At 37.4% G+C, this 18,208-nt stretch overlaps 2 protein-coding genes across 3 annotated transcripts in view; one reads left to right on the forward strand and one right to left on the reverse strand.

Moving 5' to 3' along the window:
- Positions 1 to 18,208, forward strand: part of MCU (mitochondrial calcium uniporter) — a 216,397-nt gene that overhangs the window by 50,012 nt on the left and 148,177 nt on the right. The gene's annotated exons all lie outside the window — the stretch shown is intronic.
- LOC118993463 (cytochrome c oxidase subunit 6B1-like) lies at positions 13,528 to 13,875 on the reverse strand. Its single transcript, XM_037055860.1, has one exon. It carries the CDS (start codon positions 13,822 to 13,824, stop codon positions 13,564 to 13,566), a length of 261 nt encoding a protein of 86 aa, XP_036911755.1. The 5' UTR covers positions 13,825 to 13,875; the 3' UTR covers positions 13,528 to 13,563.

Genomic DNA, 18,208 nt, shown 5'->3' on the forward strand with positions numbered 1-18,208 from the left:
GGTTCACATCTGATCATAACAGTGAAATCACAGAATATACTATTAGGAATGGCTTTCCCAAAACAAAACTTAACTATCAATTTCATTGGAATTTTTTTTAACAACAGCTTTAGGATCGTGATTTTCAGTTCTGCATTTTTCTCTGACTTCTGACTCCTATTCCTATTTATATTTGACTTGTTATTTGTTTTCTTTTTAAAAAAAAGATTTTATTTGCCCTGGCTGGTGTGGCTCAGTGGATTGAGTGCGGGCTGTGAAGTAGGGTGTTGCTGGCTCAATTCCCAGTTGGGGCACCTGCCTGGTTGCAGGCCAGGTCCCCACTTGGGGGCACATGAGGACGGCCACACATTGATGTTTCTCTCCTTCCCTTCCCCTCTCTCTAAATATAAATAAATAAAATCTTTTCTTAAGATTTTATTTTTATTTATATTTAGGGAAAGGGGAAGGGATAAAGAGAGGGAGCAAACATTGATGTGAGAGAGAAACATTGATTAACTGCCTCTTGCATACGGCCTGACCAGGGACAGAACCCACAACCCAGGCATGTGCCTTGACTGGAATCAAACTGGCAAGTTCTCCCGTTGCGGGACAATACCCAACCAACTTCGAAACACTGGGCTGGGCTGTTATTTGTTTTCTTGATTTCAACTTTGATTTCAGCAAGGTCATAAAAGCTTGTGTAGTAGAAGGGTGGGTTCAAACCAACAGGTACCATGAGTCATTTGCTCCTTTGCCAGTACAACCAATGTGCTGCTCTTATGTGTGATTGTCTCAGTGAACTCTTTGTCAGTACAGATCCTAATCCAGTGTGGCAGTGTGGAAACAAGAGCATGAGAGAGCAGGATTTCTAGATCTGATAGGAAAGACTTACTGGATGCCTAAAGATTTTAGCTGTATTTGGCATAATGTAGGCTGTTCCAGCATATTTCAATAGTTGTTAATGAAATATTAACGCATTTATTCATATATTTAATTATAAGCACAATTAACCTCTTCCCTCAGATACAACAGCTAATGAGTTTAATAATTGAGCCCTTGGGAGAACAGCATTTATTGACCACGACTAAATATAGGTTTCAATAGACATAAGTAAATTATATAAAAAATATGCTCTTGTGACTTACAGGCATTCACTGAAAAAGATAAACATACAGAAATGGTCTCCTTTGGAAAGTGAAACCCATTTTCATACCAGGTGGAAGGCAAGCATCTGTAGTGTAAGAACTGCCCTCGTTCCCGGTGGTCCGTGGTAACTGCTGTTGACATTTCTTGCACTTTGCTTTCAAGTTGATTGTTGCTTATGGATTATTTGTATCTAATACTTCTATTTGATTAGTCTTCCACTTATCCTATTTTTTCTGTGTACTCTGTCTATCTTTGTCATCATTGGGATATTTTCAGACTTGCCATTCTCTTTTAGTTATATTCTGTTGCATTACCATTTCCCCTAGAGGTTCTCAGAATTTTTATACACATTTCAATCATTTTTTAAAAAAGACTACGAGGCTCTTGGTTAACTGAATAATGCTCAGAAATGAGTATGATTCTTATAGTCACAGTCTACTGGTTATCACTAGTCAGTGTGTTTGTTTATAAATAATAGCCATGTTTTTTATATGTTCATTGAGTTCCTGCCTATTCATGGTCCAGAGTGACTGAAAATTACGCCTGGGAGGGTTTATGTAGGACACAGTGGGACGTAAGTCAGACATTGTTGCCAACAACTTCCACACACATAGGTATGCCTAATGATGGTGAGCCATTAATTTTAAAAGAATCTGTTGCCCATGGGCAGTGCTTGGACTATTGATAAATTGCAAGGATTGATTTTCTTCATGTACGAGACAGAAAGCACCAGAGTACCTTAGTTAGGAAAGGTCTTTCTCCTGAAGATATACTTAGAATGGCCATTCGTTCTTTGGGCAACTCCTGAGCTGATTTTTAAGGGATACAAAGCCATAAATACTACTAAGAATTTTATTCAGGATAGCAAGTCAGGGAAAATTGGGAACTAAGTATCCTGTGTTTGGTTTTGGTAGCAAACGGGTGTGTGAGTGGGACCGTGAGTGGCAAGGCAAGGCCACTTGGTCACCACATTGTGTTTACCGCCCTGCCGGGCGATGCGCTCTCTAGGGAAAGGTTTCCAGAGTCCCTGTGATATAAGTACTTAATGGGGGTGAGATGGTAAACTTAACCATAATTCATTTTTTATTCACTGAACAAATATTTATACTTAGTACCTACTGTGTAACAGCAGTATTTTAACCATTGGGAATTTTTTTTCTGTACTTATTCATTTAAGGTGCTATATAAGTCATATTTATACTTCTAGAAGCTTGCAGTCTAAGCTCCTTGAAATAAATTAGCATATTGTGAACTTAGAAGCAGATGAATGAAACTTTAACCAATAAAAATCTATTTTGCATTAGCGCCTAGAGGAGCATATACTCTTATTGGAAAGCAGCTGTGAAGAAAATACGATAGATTTGGTGTGTGCGTGATAGAACTTGAGACTAACTAGACTTGAAAAGAGCCATTGTTCTATGAAGTAGTGTTACTTCCACTTGAAGTTCTCTTGGTGCCTGGTGGCAGCTGATTCTAAGAAGTGAGCAAGATATTATATCTGTCAGTATAAATAAACTCTGACTCTTTCCAATAATCTGGCCATTTGTTTTTGTAGGTTATGCTATAGTTCATCATTTTCATGTCTCCCTCTTGACAGTTTTATGTGTGTGTGTGTGTACACACATATATATATATTTTGTTTTGTTTTTATTTGAAAAGTATTTTAACCTAATCATTTTAAATTCACTTTTAATATAGGAAGTCTTTTCTATATACTCCATAATTTTATTCTGGAGTAATGTAATAACTGTATAATCTTTTGGCTTCATTTTTCCTATTCTAGATCTAAAGCAGGTTTTTTGAAAAAAGATTTTGGGGCGGTTGTTAGCAGTAACATGATGTTCCTTCCTACTTAGTGACAGACTGAGTGCAGACTTGATTGATCGATGGACTGACTTCATTTTGCCAACTAGTTTCTTAAGTCCAAAGTTTGGACTTAAGGGAAAGAGAGGAAGAGAAAGTGCTAGAATTTTTGGCTGACTGATCACTGATTTGGGACAGAACATAAAACAGCAAGGCTGGTGGTAAATTCAAAGTCATAGGCCCACTCTCGTTTCTTAAAACCTCTGGTTCATACCAGATTTCTTTCTGCCAGACTTGTTTCTGAGTTTTGTTGGGGTGCTACAGGAATGTTCGGGTAGACTCAGGCAGCAGGTAGTCCCCATAACACCATTCGAGGTTTCGTATTTTCTATCAAACCTTGGGTGTTACAGTGATCTGCCCTTCTTTTGGATTTGTGTAACAAGGTCTGCAAATAAGTATTTCATATTAACATTATAAAATTGCTTATGTGCTTCGTCTATGTGAGTTTTAAAAAAACTATAAACTCAAAAGGCTTCTGCCCTGGCTGTTGTAGCTCCGTGGATTGACTGTGGACTAGAAACCAAAGGGTCACCGGTTCACTTCCCAGTCAGGGCACATGCCTGAGTCATGGGCCAGGTCCCCAGGATGGGGTGTGTGAAAGGCAACCACACATTGATATTTCTCTCTTAAAAATGAATAAATAAAATCTTTTTTTAAAAAAAGGCTTCTGAACAACTTAGATCAAAATAGTTTAATTCAATTTTTAAAAAATATTTTATTTATTTATCTTTAGAGGGGAAGGGAAGGAGAGAGGGAGAGAAATATCAATGTATGGTTGCCTCTGCCGAGGACACACAATGTATTGTGTGTCCCCTGCCGGGAATTGGCCTGCAACCCAGGAATGTGCCCTGACTGGGAATTGAACCGCGATCCTCTGGTTTGCAGGCCCGTTAATTCAATTTTTTTAGCAAAGTGTATTTCTGCATGTTCAAATTCTATATTTATATCAAGTTATACTTAGTTTTTCTTTGAATGGAGTAAATGCTATTTAGTATTTTATACACAGGCAGTTACTGCAGTATGTTACTTTTCTCACAATGACTTAGCAATCACAGATATTTTGTTAAGCAGTATCTTCACAGTATAACTTTTTTAGTGAGAACCTTTTTGCTTATTTTTAAGTTTTTCTTATTTTCTACTGTACCATGTTAAAATAGTTTAACTTATTTTCTACTGTACAGTGTCTTCCTGTGAAAGTCTGTAGTCACATTTGGCTGAATTTGGTAAAATATATATAATATAAAATTTACCATTTTAAAGTATGTAGTTTAGTACAATTAAGTACGTTCACATTGCTGTTTACCATCACCACTTTCCATCCCAAAATGTTTGTCATCATTCCATACTGAGTAGCTATTTTTTTAAAGACTTTACTTATTTATTTTTACAGAGAGGAGAGAGGGAAGGAGTAAGAGAGGGGGAGAAACATCATTGTGTGGTTGCCTCTTGCACGCCCCATGATGGGGATCTGTCCTGCTACCCAGCCATATGCCCTGACCAGGAATTGAACCTGTGACCCTTTGGTTCACAGTCCGGTGCTCAATCCACTGAGCTACACCAGCCAGGGCTTATTATTTTTATTGTTGACATTATTGCAGATATTCCTATTCCCACTTCTTTGCCACCCTCCTCCCAGCCCCAGTCTACCTTTCCTCTGGACATTACCACATTGTTATGTGTTCATGGGTTATACATACATGTTCTTTGGCTAATTCCTTCACCTTCTTTCATCCTGTCCCCCTTATAATCCTCCCCTCCGACAGCTGTCAGTCTATCCCATGTATCCTTGCCTTGTTTCTATTAGATTCCACATATAAGTGAGATCATATGGTATTTGTCTTCCTCTTACTGGCTTGGTTCACTTAGCATAATCTTCTCCTGTCCATCCATACTGTCCAAAGGGTAAAATTTTCTTCTTTTTTTTATATTGAGTAGTATTCTATGGTGTAAATGCCCCATAGTTGTTTTATCCAGTCATCTACTGATGGACACATGGACTCCTTTCATATCATGGCGATTGTAAATAATGCATGAATGGCCATAGGAGTGCTTATATTCTTTCAAATTAGTGTTTCAGGTTCCTTCAGACATATTCCCAAATGTGGAATCAGTGGGTCAAAAGGTAGATCCAAATTTATTTTTTGAGGTGCTTTCCACAGTATCTGCCCCAATCTGCATTCCCACCCACAGTGCAAAAGGGTTTCCCTTTTTCCACATTCTTACCAGCACCTGTTTAATGATTTGTTGGTGATGGCTGTTCTGACAGGTGTAAGATGGTATCTGATTGTGGTTTAATTTGCATTTCTCTGATGATTAGTAACACTGAGGGTGTTTTCATGTCTGTTGGCCATCTGTGTGGCCGTCCTCTTTGGAGAAGTGTCTATTCAGGCTCTTTGCCCATTTTTTAGTTGGGTCATTTGTTTTTTGGTGTCAATTTTTATAAGTTCTTTATAAATCTTGGATATTAACCCCTCATCAGATGTATCAGTGAGTATTTCTCCCATTATGTGGGTTGCCTTTTTATTTTGTTGATCTTTTCCTTTTCTGTGTAAAACCTTTTTAGTTTGATATTGTCCCACTTGTTTATTTTTCTTTTGTTTCACTTGCCTGGGGAGATATATCCAATAAAAATTTCTAGAGCAGTATCTAAGATTTTGCTCTCCATGTTTTCTTCTAGGATTTTTATGATTTGGGGCTAACATTTAAGCCTTTGATCCATTTTGAATTTATTCTTGTGTGTGTGTTTTGGACAACATGACATAAAATGTTATGCTGTCCAAAATGTCTCTTAAGTTCTCCTTATTTTTTAAAGTTATTTTTCCCTTTTGCTGTTTCACTTGGGTAGTTTTTTCTACCTTGTCTTCCAAGTCACTGATACAACTCTTTGCTTCATCTAACCTATGATTCATTCCTTCCAGTGTATTATTTATCTCAGATATTGCATGTTTATTTCTGACTGATCCCTTTTTATGGTTTCTATGGGTTTTTTAATGGTTTCTATGTGTTTTTCATGCTTTTGAGAATCTTTATAATCATTACTCTAAACAATCTGATAAATTGCTTGTCTCCACTTCATCTGGAGATTTCATTTGGGTCTTGTTCATTTGGGGTCTGTTTCTTTGTCTTCCCATTTTGGCTCCTTTGTAGTTTCCACCCTATTTGTTTAAACTAATTAGCTGCTAAAACTGATCTGTTATTAAACTAATAAGCTGTACTCAGTAGCCTGGCTTAAGCACCACTGGGTTGGGCAGAATAATTCCTGTGGGCAGAGTTATTGCTTCCTCTCAGACTGATGCCACTTGAAGTGGAGTGCTCTGCCTGAGAAAGATGGCATCTGCAGTATGGGGAATAACTCAGCACAGGGATCCTGGTGGCTCTTCCTTCAGCTCTCTCCCCAGAGCCACCAGCCACAGACTCTCCTCAAGCATCTCTAGTCTACTCTGCCCTCCTTTGCTGAAGCCCAGGGTAAGTGGCTACAAACAATTCCGTGTGTTGGCCCTTGAAGAAGAGGCTGTCTCTCTGAGTCTCCAGATAGCTCTCTCTGGCAGACAGAAACCCTGGTGCTTTTCGAAGCTGGATGTTGGCTTGGTTCCTTTCTGGCTCTGGTGCTGTTGGCTGGGGAGCCTTGCTTGGTGTTTAGACCCCACACTTTCCACAGAGAACCTCTTCCCCACCTGCCTCTGCTGCAGAAATATCCCTCCAGAACTTTAGCTGCTGCCCATTGTAGTCCAGCCAACCCTCTCAGCTCTCTGCACTCCCTACTAGTCATGTCTTGGTGAAGTCATTTCTTTCTGTTGTTATAAGGCTTCTGTCGGTTGTTATAGGGCTTCTGTCCAGCTAGTGTTCACTTGGTTATTCAGGATAATTTCTCTACCTTTAGTTGTAATCCCAGATTGGTCCTGGGGATAGGTTAGTGTAGCCTCCACTTATTCCTGCATCATCTCAGATACTCTCTCCCATGCTTAATTTTTTGAGGAAACTGTATTGCTTTCCACATGGCTGCACCAGGAAGACAAACCAATTAAAACATGAGCAACAGGACCTGAGTCTCCTATCTGAGACCCTTCTTCAGATAGGACATATGGATGGCCAAAAGACTCATGAAAAATGCTCAGTGTCACTCACTCATTGCCAGACAGATGCAAATTACAATCACAAGGGGATATCACCTTACACCCGCTAGAATGACTGGCCATCAATAAATCAAATAACACAAGTGCTCTTGATAATGTGGAGAAAAGGGAACCTTAGTGTACTGTTGGTGGGAAAGCACTCTAAGTAGCTATTTTTTAAAAAGATTCTATTTATTTATTTTTAGAGGGAGGGAAAGGATGAAAGGGAGGGAAACATCGATGTGCTAGAGAAACATCGATCAGTTTCCTTTTGTATATCCCCTTCCAGGGATCTGGCCTGCAACCCAGGTGTGTCCCCTGACCTGGAATCATACCAGCGACTTTTTAGTTTGCCGGATGACGCCCAACCCACTGAGCTACAGTAGTCAAGGCCTGAGTAGCTATTTCTAATGTTTCTAATGAAAGGGCTTCCCACCTGGTTCTGCCTATATTTTGTTTCCCTGCATTTAGTTTTTCTTTGCAACCTGATAGTAGTGTGCATATTTCCTTTCTTCTCATTTTTTCACTCAACAAATACTCATATTTATTGAGCACCTTTGCTGAACATAGTAGGGCATAGAACCTAGTGGTGTAACTATTAGCTATAATATTCTAATACAGAACTATCTGATACCAGCCATACTAGCATTTCAGTAGTTGTTTAAAAATGAAAAGCAAAAAGACTCTGAAATACTTGAATGATTACCAGACTAAAAAGGAAAATGATACAAGGCACATCATGTACCTGGAGAATCCAAAAGATTCCAAAAAAAAAAAAGATTTTTTGAGGTGGTAAAACCAGCTTTTGTACAGTGTTCTTGGATTTTTAGGTAACTTTGTCAAAGGGGCATAATTGTCAACTCTATTTCTATAAATATTATCTCCTTATTAAGCTGGATAAGTCTGGCTCTACAGACATACATCATTGGATTTATGTTTATTGAAGCTGTGTCTGTCCTGAACAAGAACCCTGAAGTGCATTATTTTCAGATCTCCTGTTAGTTCTAGGATCTGTAATAAGACTTCAGTGTTTGGAATATCTGAAATTGCCTCCAGAGATGATGCTAGCCACTATGTGTTTGAGGATTTTATGCTATGTTATAATTGTGATGTCAGCCACCATCTGAAATCTAAAGTTAATGCAAAATTTGTTATAATTGTTACCATGTAAGATAGGTGAGGTTACAGAAAAAAGAATTTTTTTAACCCCGCAGAGGTCGGCTGATCTAAGAGATACAAACAAATTCTTTTTTTAAAAGATTTTATTTTTATTTATCTTTAGAGAGAGAGGAAGGGAAGGAAAGAAACATCAATGTGTGGTTGCCTCTTGTGTGCCCCCAAGTGGGGACTTGGCCTGCAATCCAGGCATGTGCCCTGACTGGGAATCGAACCAGTGACACTTTGGTTCACAGCCCACGCTCAATCCACTGAGCTATGCCAGCCAGGGGACAAATTCTTTTCTTAAACATTGTTACATATATCAAGTGTATAGGGGTCGAGGTCACGACTAGCTGTGCATTTGTATGTGACCAGTGTTAAGCCATAATGTTTAAGCCATCAATTTGTTTATTGTATGGGTTTTGTAAGGGCATGTGATATTGGATGGTAAATTGTATCTGAGAGATACCACACTGTCTGAAGTTGTGTTGGTGCAGTTGTTTTTTCTTGCGAACTTTGAAGTCAGTGTTGTATGTCTTTTTCATTTACTGTTGGAAATGGCTGGAAAAAATACATTGATTCGATAATCCAAGAGATGCTGAAGAACTTCAGCAAATGCTAGTTGAGTCTGATGATGAGAATGACAGTCAAATGTGAAAATGAAAGTGATTTAGGAGATGAGGATTATGTGGAAGTTCGTTCAGAAGATTCAGATACTGAGCAAGATATTTCTAGTGAAGAAAGTGAGGATGAATTAGACATGAATGAAGAGTATTTTTTTTGAAAGGATGAAGAATCAAAATGGAGGAAAAATCCAAAAAGAAGACAAATTGGAAAACAGCTGCAGAGCATTTTGTGTCAACTTCTTTTAGTTTGACCAAGTGCAAAAAATGCCAAGACAGAACTTGAAACTTGGAACTGCTTTATCACAAATGATATTTTAGATCTAACCTTATTACATACAAATAAATACATACATTTTATCTCGAGCTGCATTTCATGAGAAAGAGATGCTAAACAAATAGACAAAGTCGAATTGAAAGCATTTTTAGGCCTCATGTCTAGCTGGTTTACATCACAGCAGTTGGCTAAATTTGCAGGATTTATGGGCTACAGACAATAGTGAGATTGAATATTTTAGGCCTATGATATCTTTATGGAGATTAGATTTATTCTTAACTGTATCAGGTTTGATGACAAACTTTCCTGCTTAGAATACCTGAAAGTGGACAAGGTAGTGGCTGTAAGAGACATTTTCTTTGCATTTGTAGGAACTTGTAAATTATGTTACTCTATAGGACAGAGTGTAACAGTAGATGAAATGTTACCCGGATTTAGAGGCAAATGTGGGTTTAGAAAATCAATACATTCCATCCAAGCCCAGTAAATACGGCATAAAAATTTTTGCTGTGGTCAATTCAAAAGTATTTTACACAGGAAATCTTGAAATATGTGCTGGTAAACAGCCCAAAGGTCCTTACTTGATTAGTAATAAACCAGCAGATGTAATCAAGAAACTTGCAGAATGTATTTACTCAGGACGTAATATTACATCAGATAACTATTTCACTGATATAATAAATCTTATCTCCAATTTGAGAAAGGAGCAACTTTTTTATGTTGGTATAAACCCCAACTACCCCCTGGATTTGTGTCTTCTAAAAACAGGCCCAAAATATTCAACTTACTTGCTTTTGGTGCAGATTGCACACTTATATCTCATATACTCAAAAAGGGAAAAAATGTAATTTTAGTTTCAAGTATGCATTTTGATGACGCCATAAATTTATATTTGCAAAAGCCTGAGAATATATTACACCAAATGAAGTCAGGAGTTGACACTGTGGACCACATGATAGGCATGTATAATGTGGCCGAGAACAGCAGAAGATGGCCTATGGTTATATCGTACACTATTTTGAATATTGCAGAAATAAATGCTCAGACTATTAACATGCTGAACAGCAATGTGAAAATAAGGGAGTGAACTACAGAATATTAATTAGAAATCTCGTAACACAATTAGTGTCAGAACAAATAAAAAGGTGTTCAGAAATCTCTACAGGTATGCATAAGTCTTTACACCTGAAAGTTCATCAGTTTCAAATACCAATTGGAGGAAATACCAATGACAACGCAGATACGGCTCCCTCAACAAACAGGAAAAGAAAAAGAGGTGTTAGGTGCTGTGTATCCAAAATGAGTCACTTACCAAAATATTTTTGCAAGTGTTGTGAAAGGTATGTATGCCTTGAGCATAGCAATATTATTTGTGATGACTGTTAAAAATGTTTTGCAAAGCCAACTATTGAAGATTCTGATTAATTAATGTTAAAGACAGTTTTGGTTGTATTTTTTAGCAATATTCATGTTTCTGTTATTGAAAAGAAAAAATTTTACTCATGTTTTTGTATTTTTTAAAAAATAATTTCTAGATTGTAACTGAAAATAAGAATCATGTTTTATTATGTAAATATTAAATCATGTTTTATTATGTAAAAATAAAATCCAATCTGCAGTGTTTAAAAATTTTTGTTCACATTTTGGCATATACTAGTAATGCATGTATCTCTTGGATACACATGACCTACGCTGTAATTTTTTTGACCACAGCTTCTGCAGGGTCAGAGAGGTGACTGATTTCTGATGTCTTTCCTAAAAGTTTGATAAACACTTAAGGGGAGGTTGGTAAGCATGAAAGATAGTTACCATCAAATAGGTTGGTAGCCTATTTGAAATTTGGATATATAAAGGAAATTCTCCCCTAACAATGAAATTGTTTAGGTCTTTTCATCCTGACTCTGGAGATGTGACCAAAAACAGCTAAAAATACAAACTAAAAATATAAGGGAAAGTTTCAGGAGTAGACATAGAGCAAAAGTGCTGGAGCATATAGTTTTAGTTTATTTTTATTTGAATTCAGTGTGCCTTCAGTTTGCTTTGTTTATTAGTACATGTTTAGGGCCTACATTTTGCTTCCTTATCTCACATTTCACTCCTACTCTGCAGATATGTTTTCCAAGATGTCACTGTGGTCTTAAAATCTATGGTTGTTTGCTTCGAGATTTTTCAGGGATGGCACAGTGCCTAGAAAATAGTAAGCACTCAATAAATTCTTAGAGAATTAAGCATGCCATGCCTCTTGAAAACAAAAGTGAGGAGCATGGCATTTTTCAATATTCTGAGTTTTGTCTTGGTTTTCATTTTCTTTTAAAAATTGTGAAGGAGAATATAGTGCTTGTTGTTACTAAAGCGTAATGAAGGTTGTTTTTGCTACAGTTAATTTTGTTGCTTTGGTACTTTTGGTACAATCACAAAGACTTTATAGCTAACTCAGTAATATCCCTGCTATTGTTGTTATAAAAATTATTATGGAAACACTTCAAAACATAGTCTATTATAAGACTGTTCGGTAGGTGTACAATGTGGCCATATATGTATGTAATTAAGTTCTTTTAAAGATTTTATTTATTTTTAGCCCTGGCTGGTGTAACTCAGTGGATTGAGCACGGGCCTGTGAAGCAAAGGGTCTCTGGTTCGATTCCCAGTCAGGGCACATGCCTGGGTTGCAGGCCAGGTCCCCAATAGGGGACATATGAGAAGCAACCACATATTAATGTTTCTCTCCCACTCTTTCTCCTTCCCTTCCCCTCTTTCTAAAAATAAATAAATAAAATATTTTTTTAAAAAGGCTTTATTTTTAGAGAGAGGGGAAGGGAGGGAAAAGGAGAGAGAAAAACATCAGTGTGTGGTTGCCTCTCATGCATTCCCACCCAGGCATGTGCCCTGAGTGCGAATTGAACCAGTGACCCTTTGGTTTGCAGGCTGGCACTCAATCTACTGAGCCACACCAGCACATGTAAACTGGGATACATAGTCACCCTAGTTAAAGGGTGTTGTAGCTTGGTTTTCTTTTTTGGGAATGCTGGTAGGCTGTGGAAAGTGAATTTATGCACACTGTCAATGTTAAAGTCTTGCTCTGTCAGGGAGGAAGTCTCCTTGATCTCAGAGCTTAGATAAGTTTTTATTCAGAGAACACTGAATGGAGAGGTTGAATAAGAAGGAAAAGATAACGAATTTTAATTTAACAGATTGATCATGTCTTCCATCCCCCGCAAGGAATGTTTTGCAGCCATGAAAACAACATGGTAGAAGAATGTTTCCTTTTAATTGTGATGCTGTTGTTTTTAAAGTCTAGATTAAGTTTATAAAAACAGATACAAATAAACTTTAGTACTTCTTTCCTAAGAAAATTTTATTGTAAGGCATTGATTACATATTTGATTTTTATTTTTTGGTGTCACTTTTAGGTTTTTTTTGTATATCTGTGAGGGAGATGTCATAGTGTTTATTTGGAGACCATCTAACTGCATAATCTGGTAGCCTTTTACATTTTCAGGAGGTGGATATGTGGTATGTAATACAATACATCTTAGATATACATCACTTTGATTTTTTTATAACATTGACTTTTTTGGGTGTACATATGTATGAATTTTGACATATGTAGATTTGTGTAACCACCCCAACAATCAGAGTGCAAAACAGTTCCATCACCTCTAAAATTCTCTTGTGCTGTCCATTTTACTGAGACTCTCCTTCCATCCCTAATCTCTGGCAGTCTTTGGTTTATTCTCTGTTCCTGTACTTATGTCTCTTGCAGATTGTCATATAAATGGAATTGAACAGTTTGCACCATTTGGATATTCACTTCTTCACTCAGCACGATGCCTCTGAGATTCATCCGTGTTGGTCCATGTATCAGTAGTTTGTTTCTTTTATTGCCAAGTAAGATTCCATTGTATGGATGTATCACAGTTTGTCTTTTGCCAGATTTGTTAAGTTTTCAGTGACTGTTCTTCAAATGTTTTTTTCTTTTCCCTTCAGTATACTCTTTCTGTCCTTTCTGATGACACAGATATTATACCTTGTGGTATTTGTCCTACAGGTTTCTGAGAACAGAAATGTTCACTTCCTAAGAACATTGTTGTTTATTTCTGTCATTCATCCAGCAAACATTTTTTAAAATATAAACTTTAACTATTTTTTCTTAGCTCTTTTTAATGTATTTTTATTACCATTTAGTCTCTTTATACCCCCTCCCCCCAACAATCACCACGCTGTTGTCCATGTCCATGAGTCCTTTTTCCTTTTTTCAGCATTTTTTTTTTAGCCTTACACTGTTCCAGCAAGTATTTATTGTAAGTTAAGCCAAGATTCAGAATCCTAGGGTGGAATATACCCAGGTCCCCTTTCACCTCCCTGGGAGAAGGATGGAAGACAGGACAGGTGGGAAGCAGCCAGTTCAGATCTTACCAGGAAATGTGCTTTCTGCCTGGCGGTCATCCCAGGATGACACCCAGGATATGGGGCAAAGGGACTTATACACACGCCGGTACCACTCGCACATGGAAACATCTCCCCCTTTAGCAGCCATTGCCTTCTCACAGTGGTAAAAGTCCAGGTAGTTCTGCCAACAGTTTCTGGTCTGGTTCTGGTTGGGGAAACGGCTATTAAAAGGGGCAGTCTTGTAGTTCTTGATTTTGATCTTGATGTCTTCTACCATGTTGCTGACTCCTAAAGACACCCCTGAAGCCTCTCGCAGCTCAGTGTGACCCTCAGCAAAGACCCTTTTTCAGCATTCTTGAACACTTGTTATCTATTCTCCTATTTGATAGTCATGCAGCTGTTTTCAGTTTTTTTCTATAATAAAAGTGTTGCCTTTGTGAACATTCTTGTGTAGGTCTCCTTGGGAACATATGCCAGGCGTTCTCTGTGGCATTTGCCTATGAATAGGATTGCTAGGTCATAGGCTTTACATATTTTTTAATAGGTGCTGCCTAAAGTTGTCATACCAGCTTGCTTTTTTTAAAAACTAGCAGTAAATAAGTGTTTACACTGCTCTGTGTCCTTTTCAACACTTCATGTTGTCAGGCTTTTTATTTTTTATCTATATTATGTGTATGAAATAGAATCGTATGTCTTCAAATCATTTTCCTGATTCTATATGAGGTTGTACATTTTAACATATCTGCAGTTTATGTTTCTTCTACTGTGAGCTACCCACTTATATTTTAATCCATTTTTCTATTTAAAATAGGCTATTAGGACCAATTTCAAATGTTTTCTTTGCAATTATACAGTTTTAAATATTTGCCCTTGCATCGAAAAAGCCATGTTCATTGGCTTCTGATATGAAATTAGAGGTCTTTAGTTTGTCTTCTCACATCTTCTGCTTCAGAAATCCTTGTTCATGTTCTGCCTTCTGAAAGTTTACACAGTTTTGATAAATTTTATGGACTGAATATGTTTTCTGAATAAATTCAAATTGGTGATTCATTTTAGCAGCTGAAACATATTTTGTGTTTTTAAAGCATTAACTTCACCTATGAATTCATGGTTAGATAAGCAGTCATTTTTGATGTGTAGTATATACCATGTCAGTATTGCCATACATTGTTAGTAAGATATTGCACCAGTGACAACATGTGTGTATACTACATAGCACAGAAATGGTTAACTTTGGAAATATAATTCTTGAACTACCCTTGTGTTTCTGGCTTCTTCCTAGTTGTCTTTTAAAATCAGTTGAGATGGTTTTGTTCCTCTATGGCTTGCTTTATTTGTGAGCTGTGCTCTAGTTAAGAGGTGTTATGCTTTAGTAATTTAGTGCTAACATTACACCCCATACACAAAAATAAACTCAATGGATAAAGGATTTAAACGGAAGTCATGAAACCATAAAAATCTTAGAAGAAAACATAGGCAGTAAAATCTTGGATATCCCATGTAGCAGTATTTTTGCTGATATATCTCTTAAGGCACTGGAAACAAAGGAGAAAAATAAACAAACGGGACTATCAAATTAAAAGGCTTCTGTACAGCCAAAGAAACCATCAGCAAGATGAATAGGGAACCCACTATATGGGAGAACATTTTCACCAGTGATACATTTGATAAGGGCCTAATCTCCAAAATATACAAAGAACTAATATGAGTACAACTCAACACCAGGAAGACAAACAACCCAATTAAGAAATGGGCAAAAGACCTGACTAGACACTTCTCCAAAGGGGACATACAGAGGGACCAAAGACATATTAAAAAATGTCCAACATCACTAATCATCAGAGAAATGCAAATTGAAACAGTAGGATATCACCTTCCACCTGTCGGAATGGCTACTATCAATAAATCAACAAACAGCAAGTGTTGGGGAGGATTTGGAGAAGAGGGAGCCCTAGTGCACTGTTGGTGGAATGCAGACTAGTGCAGCCACTGTGGAAAACAGTATGGAATTTCCTTAAGAAATTAAAAGTGGAACTCCCTTTCGACCCAACGATTCTGATTCTGAGAATATATCCTAAGGATCCTGAAACACCAGCACAAAAAAAGTGCATGCACCCCTATGTTTGTAGCAGTGCTATTTAGGATAGCCAAGATTTGGAAACAGCCAAAGTGCCCATAAGTAGATGAGTGGATAAAAAAGCTGCAGTACATTTCTACAATGGAGTACTGCACAGCAGTAAAAAAGAAGAAACACATTCACAACAGCATGGATGGACTTGGAGAATATTATGCTAAGTGAATTAAGCCAGTCAGTGAAAGAAAAATACCACATGATCTTACTTATATGTGGAATCTAATGAACTCAATAAACTAATGAATGAAATAATAACAGAAGCTTAGGTACATGAAACAGACTGACAGCTGCTGGAAAGGAGCAGGGGGGGAATGGGATGAAAGATGGTAAAGAGATTAACCAAAGAACATTTATGCACAACCCGAAGACATGGACAGTAATATGGGGATTGATCTTGCCCCCGCCCTCCGTCTATTTTCTACCATCTCTGCTACTTACTCTCTGTACCTTTTGCCCCTCCCTCCTCCTCCCACTCCCCTGTTGCTAACCCTCCATGTGGTCTCCATTTCTGTGGTTCTGTTTCTGTTCTAGTTGTTTGCTTAGTTTGTTTTTGTTTAGATGTAGTTGTTACTAATTGTGAGTTTGCTGTCATTTTACTATACATGTTTTTTCTTTTTCTTAGATAAGTCCTTTTAACATTTCATAAATTAAGGGCTTGGTGATGAGGAACTCCTTTAAATCTGGTGATGAGGAACTCCTTGATGAATCTGTCTATTTTAACTGCTTGGTTATCCAACTTCTATATTGTTCAGTTTTCTGTCAGCTTTGGTTATTTTGTTTCTAAATTTTTGTTGTCTTTATTTTGGTTGTGCGAGGAGGCACAGTGTGTCTACCTACCCCTCCATCTTGGCTGGAAGTCGAGAAAACATTCTTTTTCCCCCCTTAGTACTACTGTATCAGTAAATGCTGGTGGTAGTAATAACTGTGAAGAGCAACCAAACAACAAAACTTTTAAGCACATTTAGAAGACAGACATGAAGGAATCTTAGCAATCTTAGGTCTTCATTTTATTTCAGGTTTTTGCCTACTGCTTAGGTCACCATAGCAGAATTCAGTTGCAGAATTGGAGGCTTCTTAAATTCTTTAGTTTGCAGGACTGTGGTAAGTATGTGTTGTCTGTAGCTGAATTTTGACTGCTGTTAGACTCTGAGCTTGAAATTTATGGTAGTAGAAACTCTAAATATCCCAAGTACTGCAGTATGGCTAGAAAGAGCCCCATTCTGAAGGGGGCAGGGTCAAATCTATTTCGAGGTTGAATAGAATCAATGGGCAGTTTCTGAGGAATGCCATTTCCAAGTTCAGAGAAACTACAGTTGTTCCCCATGTGTAAATCTGGTGGTTTATATGTCTCACGTGAATATAAAGCAGTCTTTGCCATTGAGAGGCTCTAATTTTAAGCAAGGTTTAGTCTCCCTCAGGTGATTTTTCTTTTTTTTATTTTAAGTTAGCTCTGATAGATTATAGGATTTTGGGGGGAGTGGACACCACTAAGTCTTATACCCCTCAAATTTGTATTGCATACAGATCTCTCTGATGAGATAATATTTTTCTCAGGATTTAAAATGATCTGTAATCATAAATATTCTCTCTAAATAAGAAATACCCCCCAAAATGAACATATAACGTGAACAACTTAAGTGTTAGTACCAACAGCAACAATGTCATTTAATATTTGTCATGGATTTACTGAGAACTAGGTACCAAGAACTTTTTTATTTGCTAATTCTTTATATAAAAATTATAACACGCAGTAGTTTATAAAATGTTTTCTCATTATCACAATTGAATATTCATAGAGTTGTCTTGTGAAGTAGATGATATTCATTTTACAAATGAGGGATCTGAAACTCAGAGTTTGCGATACAACTATACATGGTTGTTACAACTTACTGGTTACAGTTTATTGAGCATTAATTATGTGCCTGACACTATACTAAACACTTGACTTGTGTCATTTTATGTAATCCTCAAAACCTCACTATGACACAAGTACTGTTTTCAAACATATTTTCCAAATGAGGAAACTGAGGTTTAGAGTGTTAAGTAACTACTATTAAATAACTTGCCCAAGATTGTAAAACCTAGTAGTAAGTAGTAAAGTAGGCAGGTTCACAACTAGCTTATAAGACTCCTTTATTTGGAAAAGAAGTAGGTACCCACCCTGTGGTGAATCAGTTAAATAACTGAAACATCTTCTGGGCTGCCACACCACCCTAGGCAGTAGCTTGGGGACCTGTGTTTTTTGGGGACTCTTTCCAGCACGTTGTAGCCCCCATTTTGGGGTGGATAGCGTTAGTGAGCTAAACATGGGCAGAATTTCAGATCTATTCATCTTTTTTGGCCCAGTGTCTTTGTACTGTGCACAAACTTTGCCACCTACCCAATGATCTTAAAGCCAGGATTTCAATTCAGGTCTCTTACTCCAGAGCCTGTACTTATTTAATATCAGACAGCCAATTAATAGCAAAGTGAATAATTGCATCCAAGTTTTCTGACCATAAACACTTTGCTCTTTTGGTTATATATC

This window comes from Sturnira hondurensis, unplaced genomic scaffold (genome assembly GCF_014824575.4).
Source record: "Sturnira hondurensis isolate 20B ecotype Veracruz unplaced genomic scaffold, ASM1482457v3 Scaffold0008761, whole genome shotgun sequence".
Classification (NCBI taxonomy): Eukaryota; Metazoa; Chordata; class Mammalia; order Chiroptera; family Phyllostomidae; genus Sturnira; species Sturnira hondurensis.

Excerpts from the sequence above, each read along its gene's own strand:
- LOC118993463 (XM_037055860.1), bottom strand. The coding sequence starts at position 13,824 with ATGGTAGAAGACATCAAGATCAAAATCAAGAACTACAAGACTGCCCCT.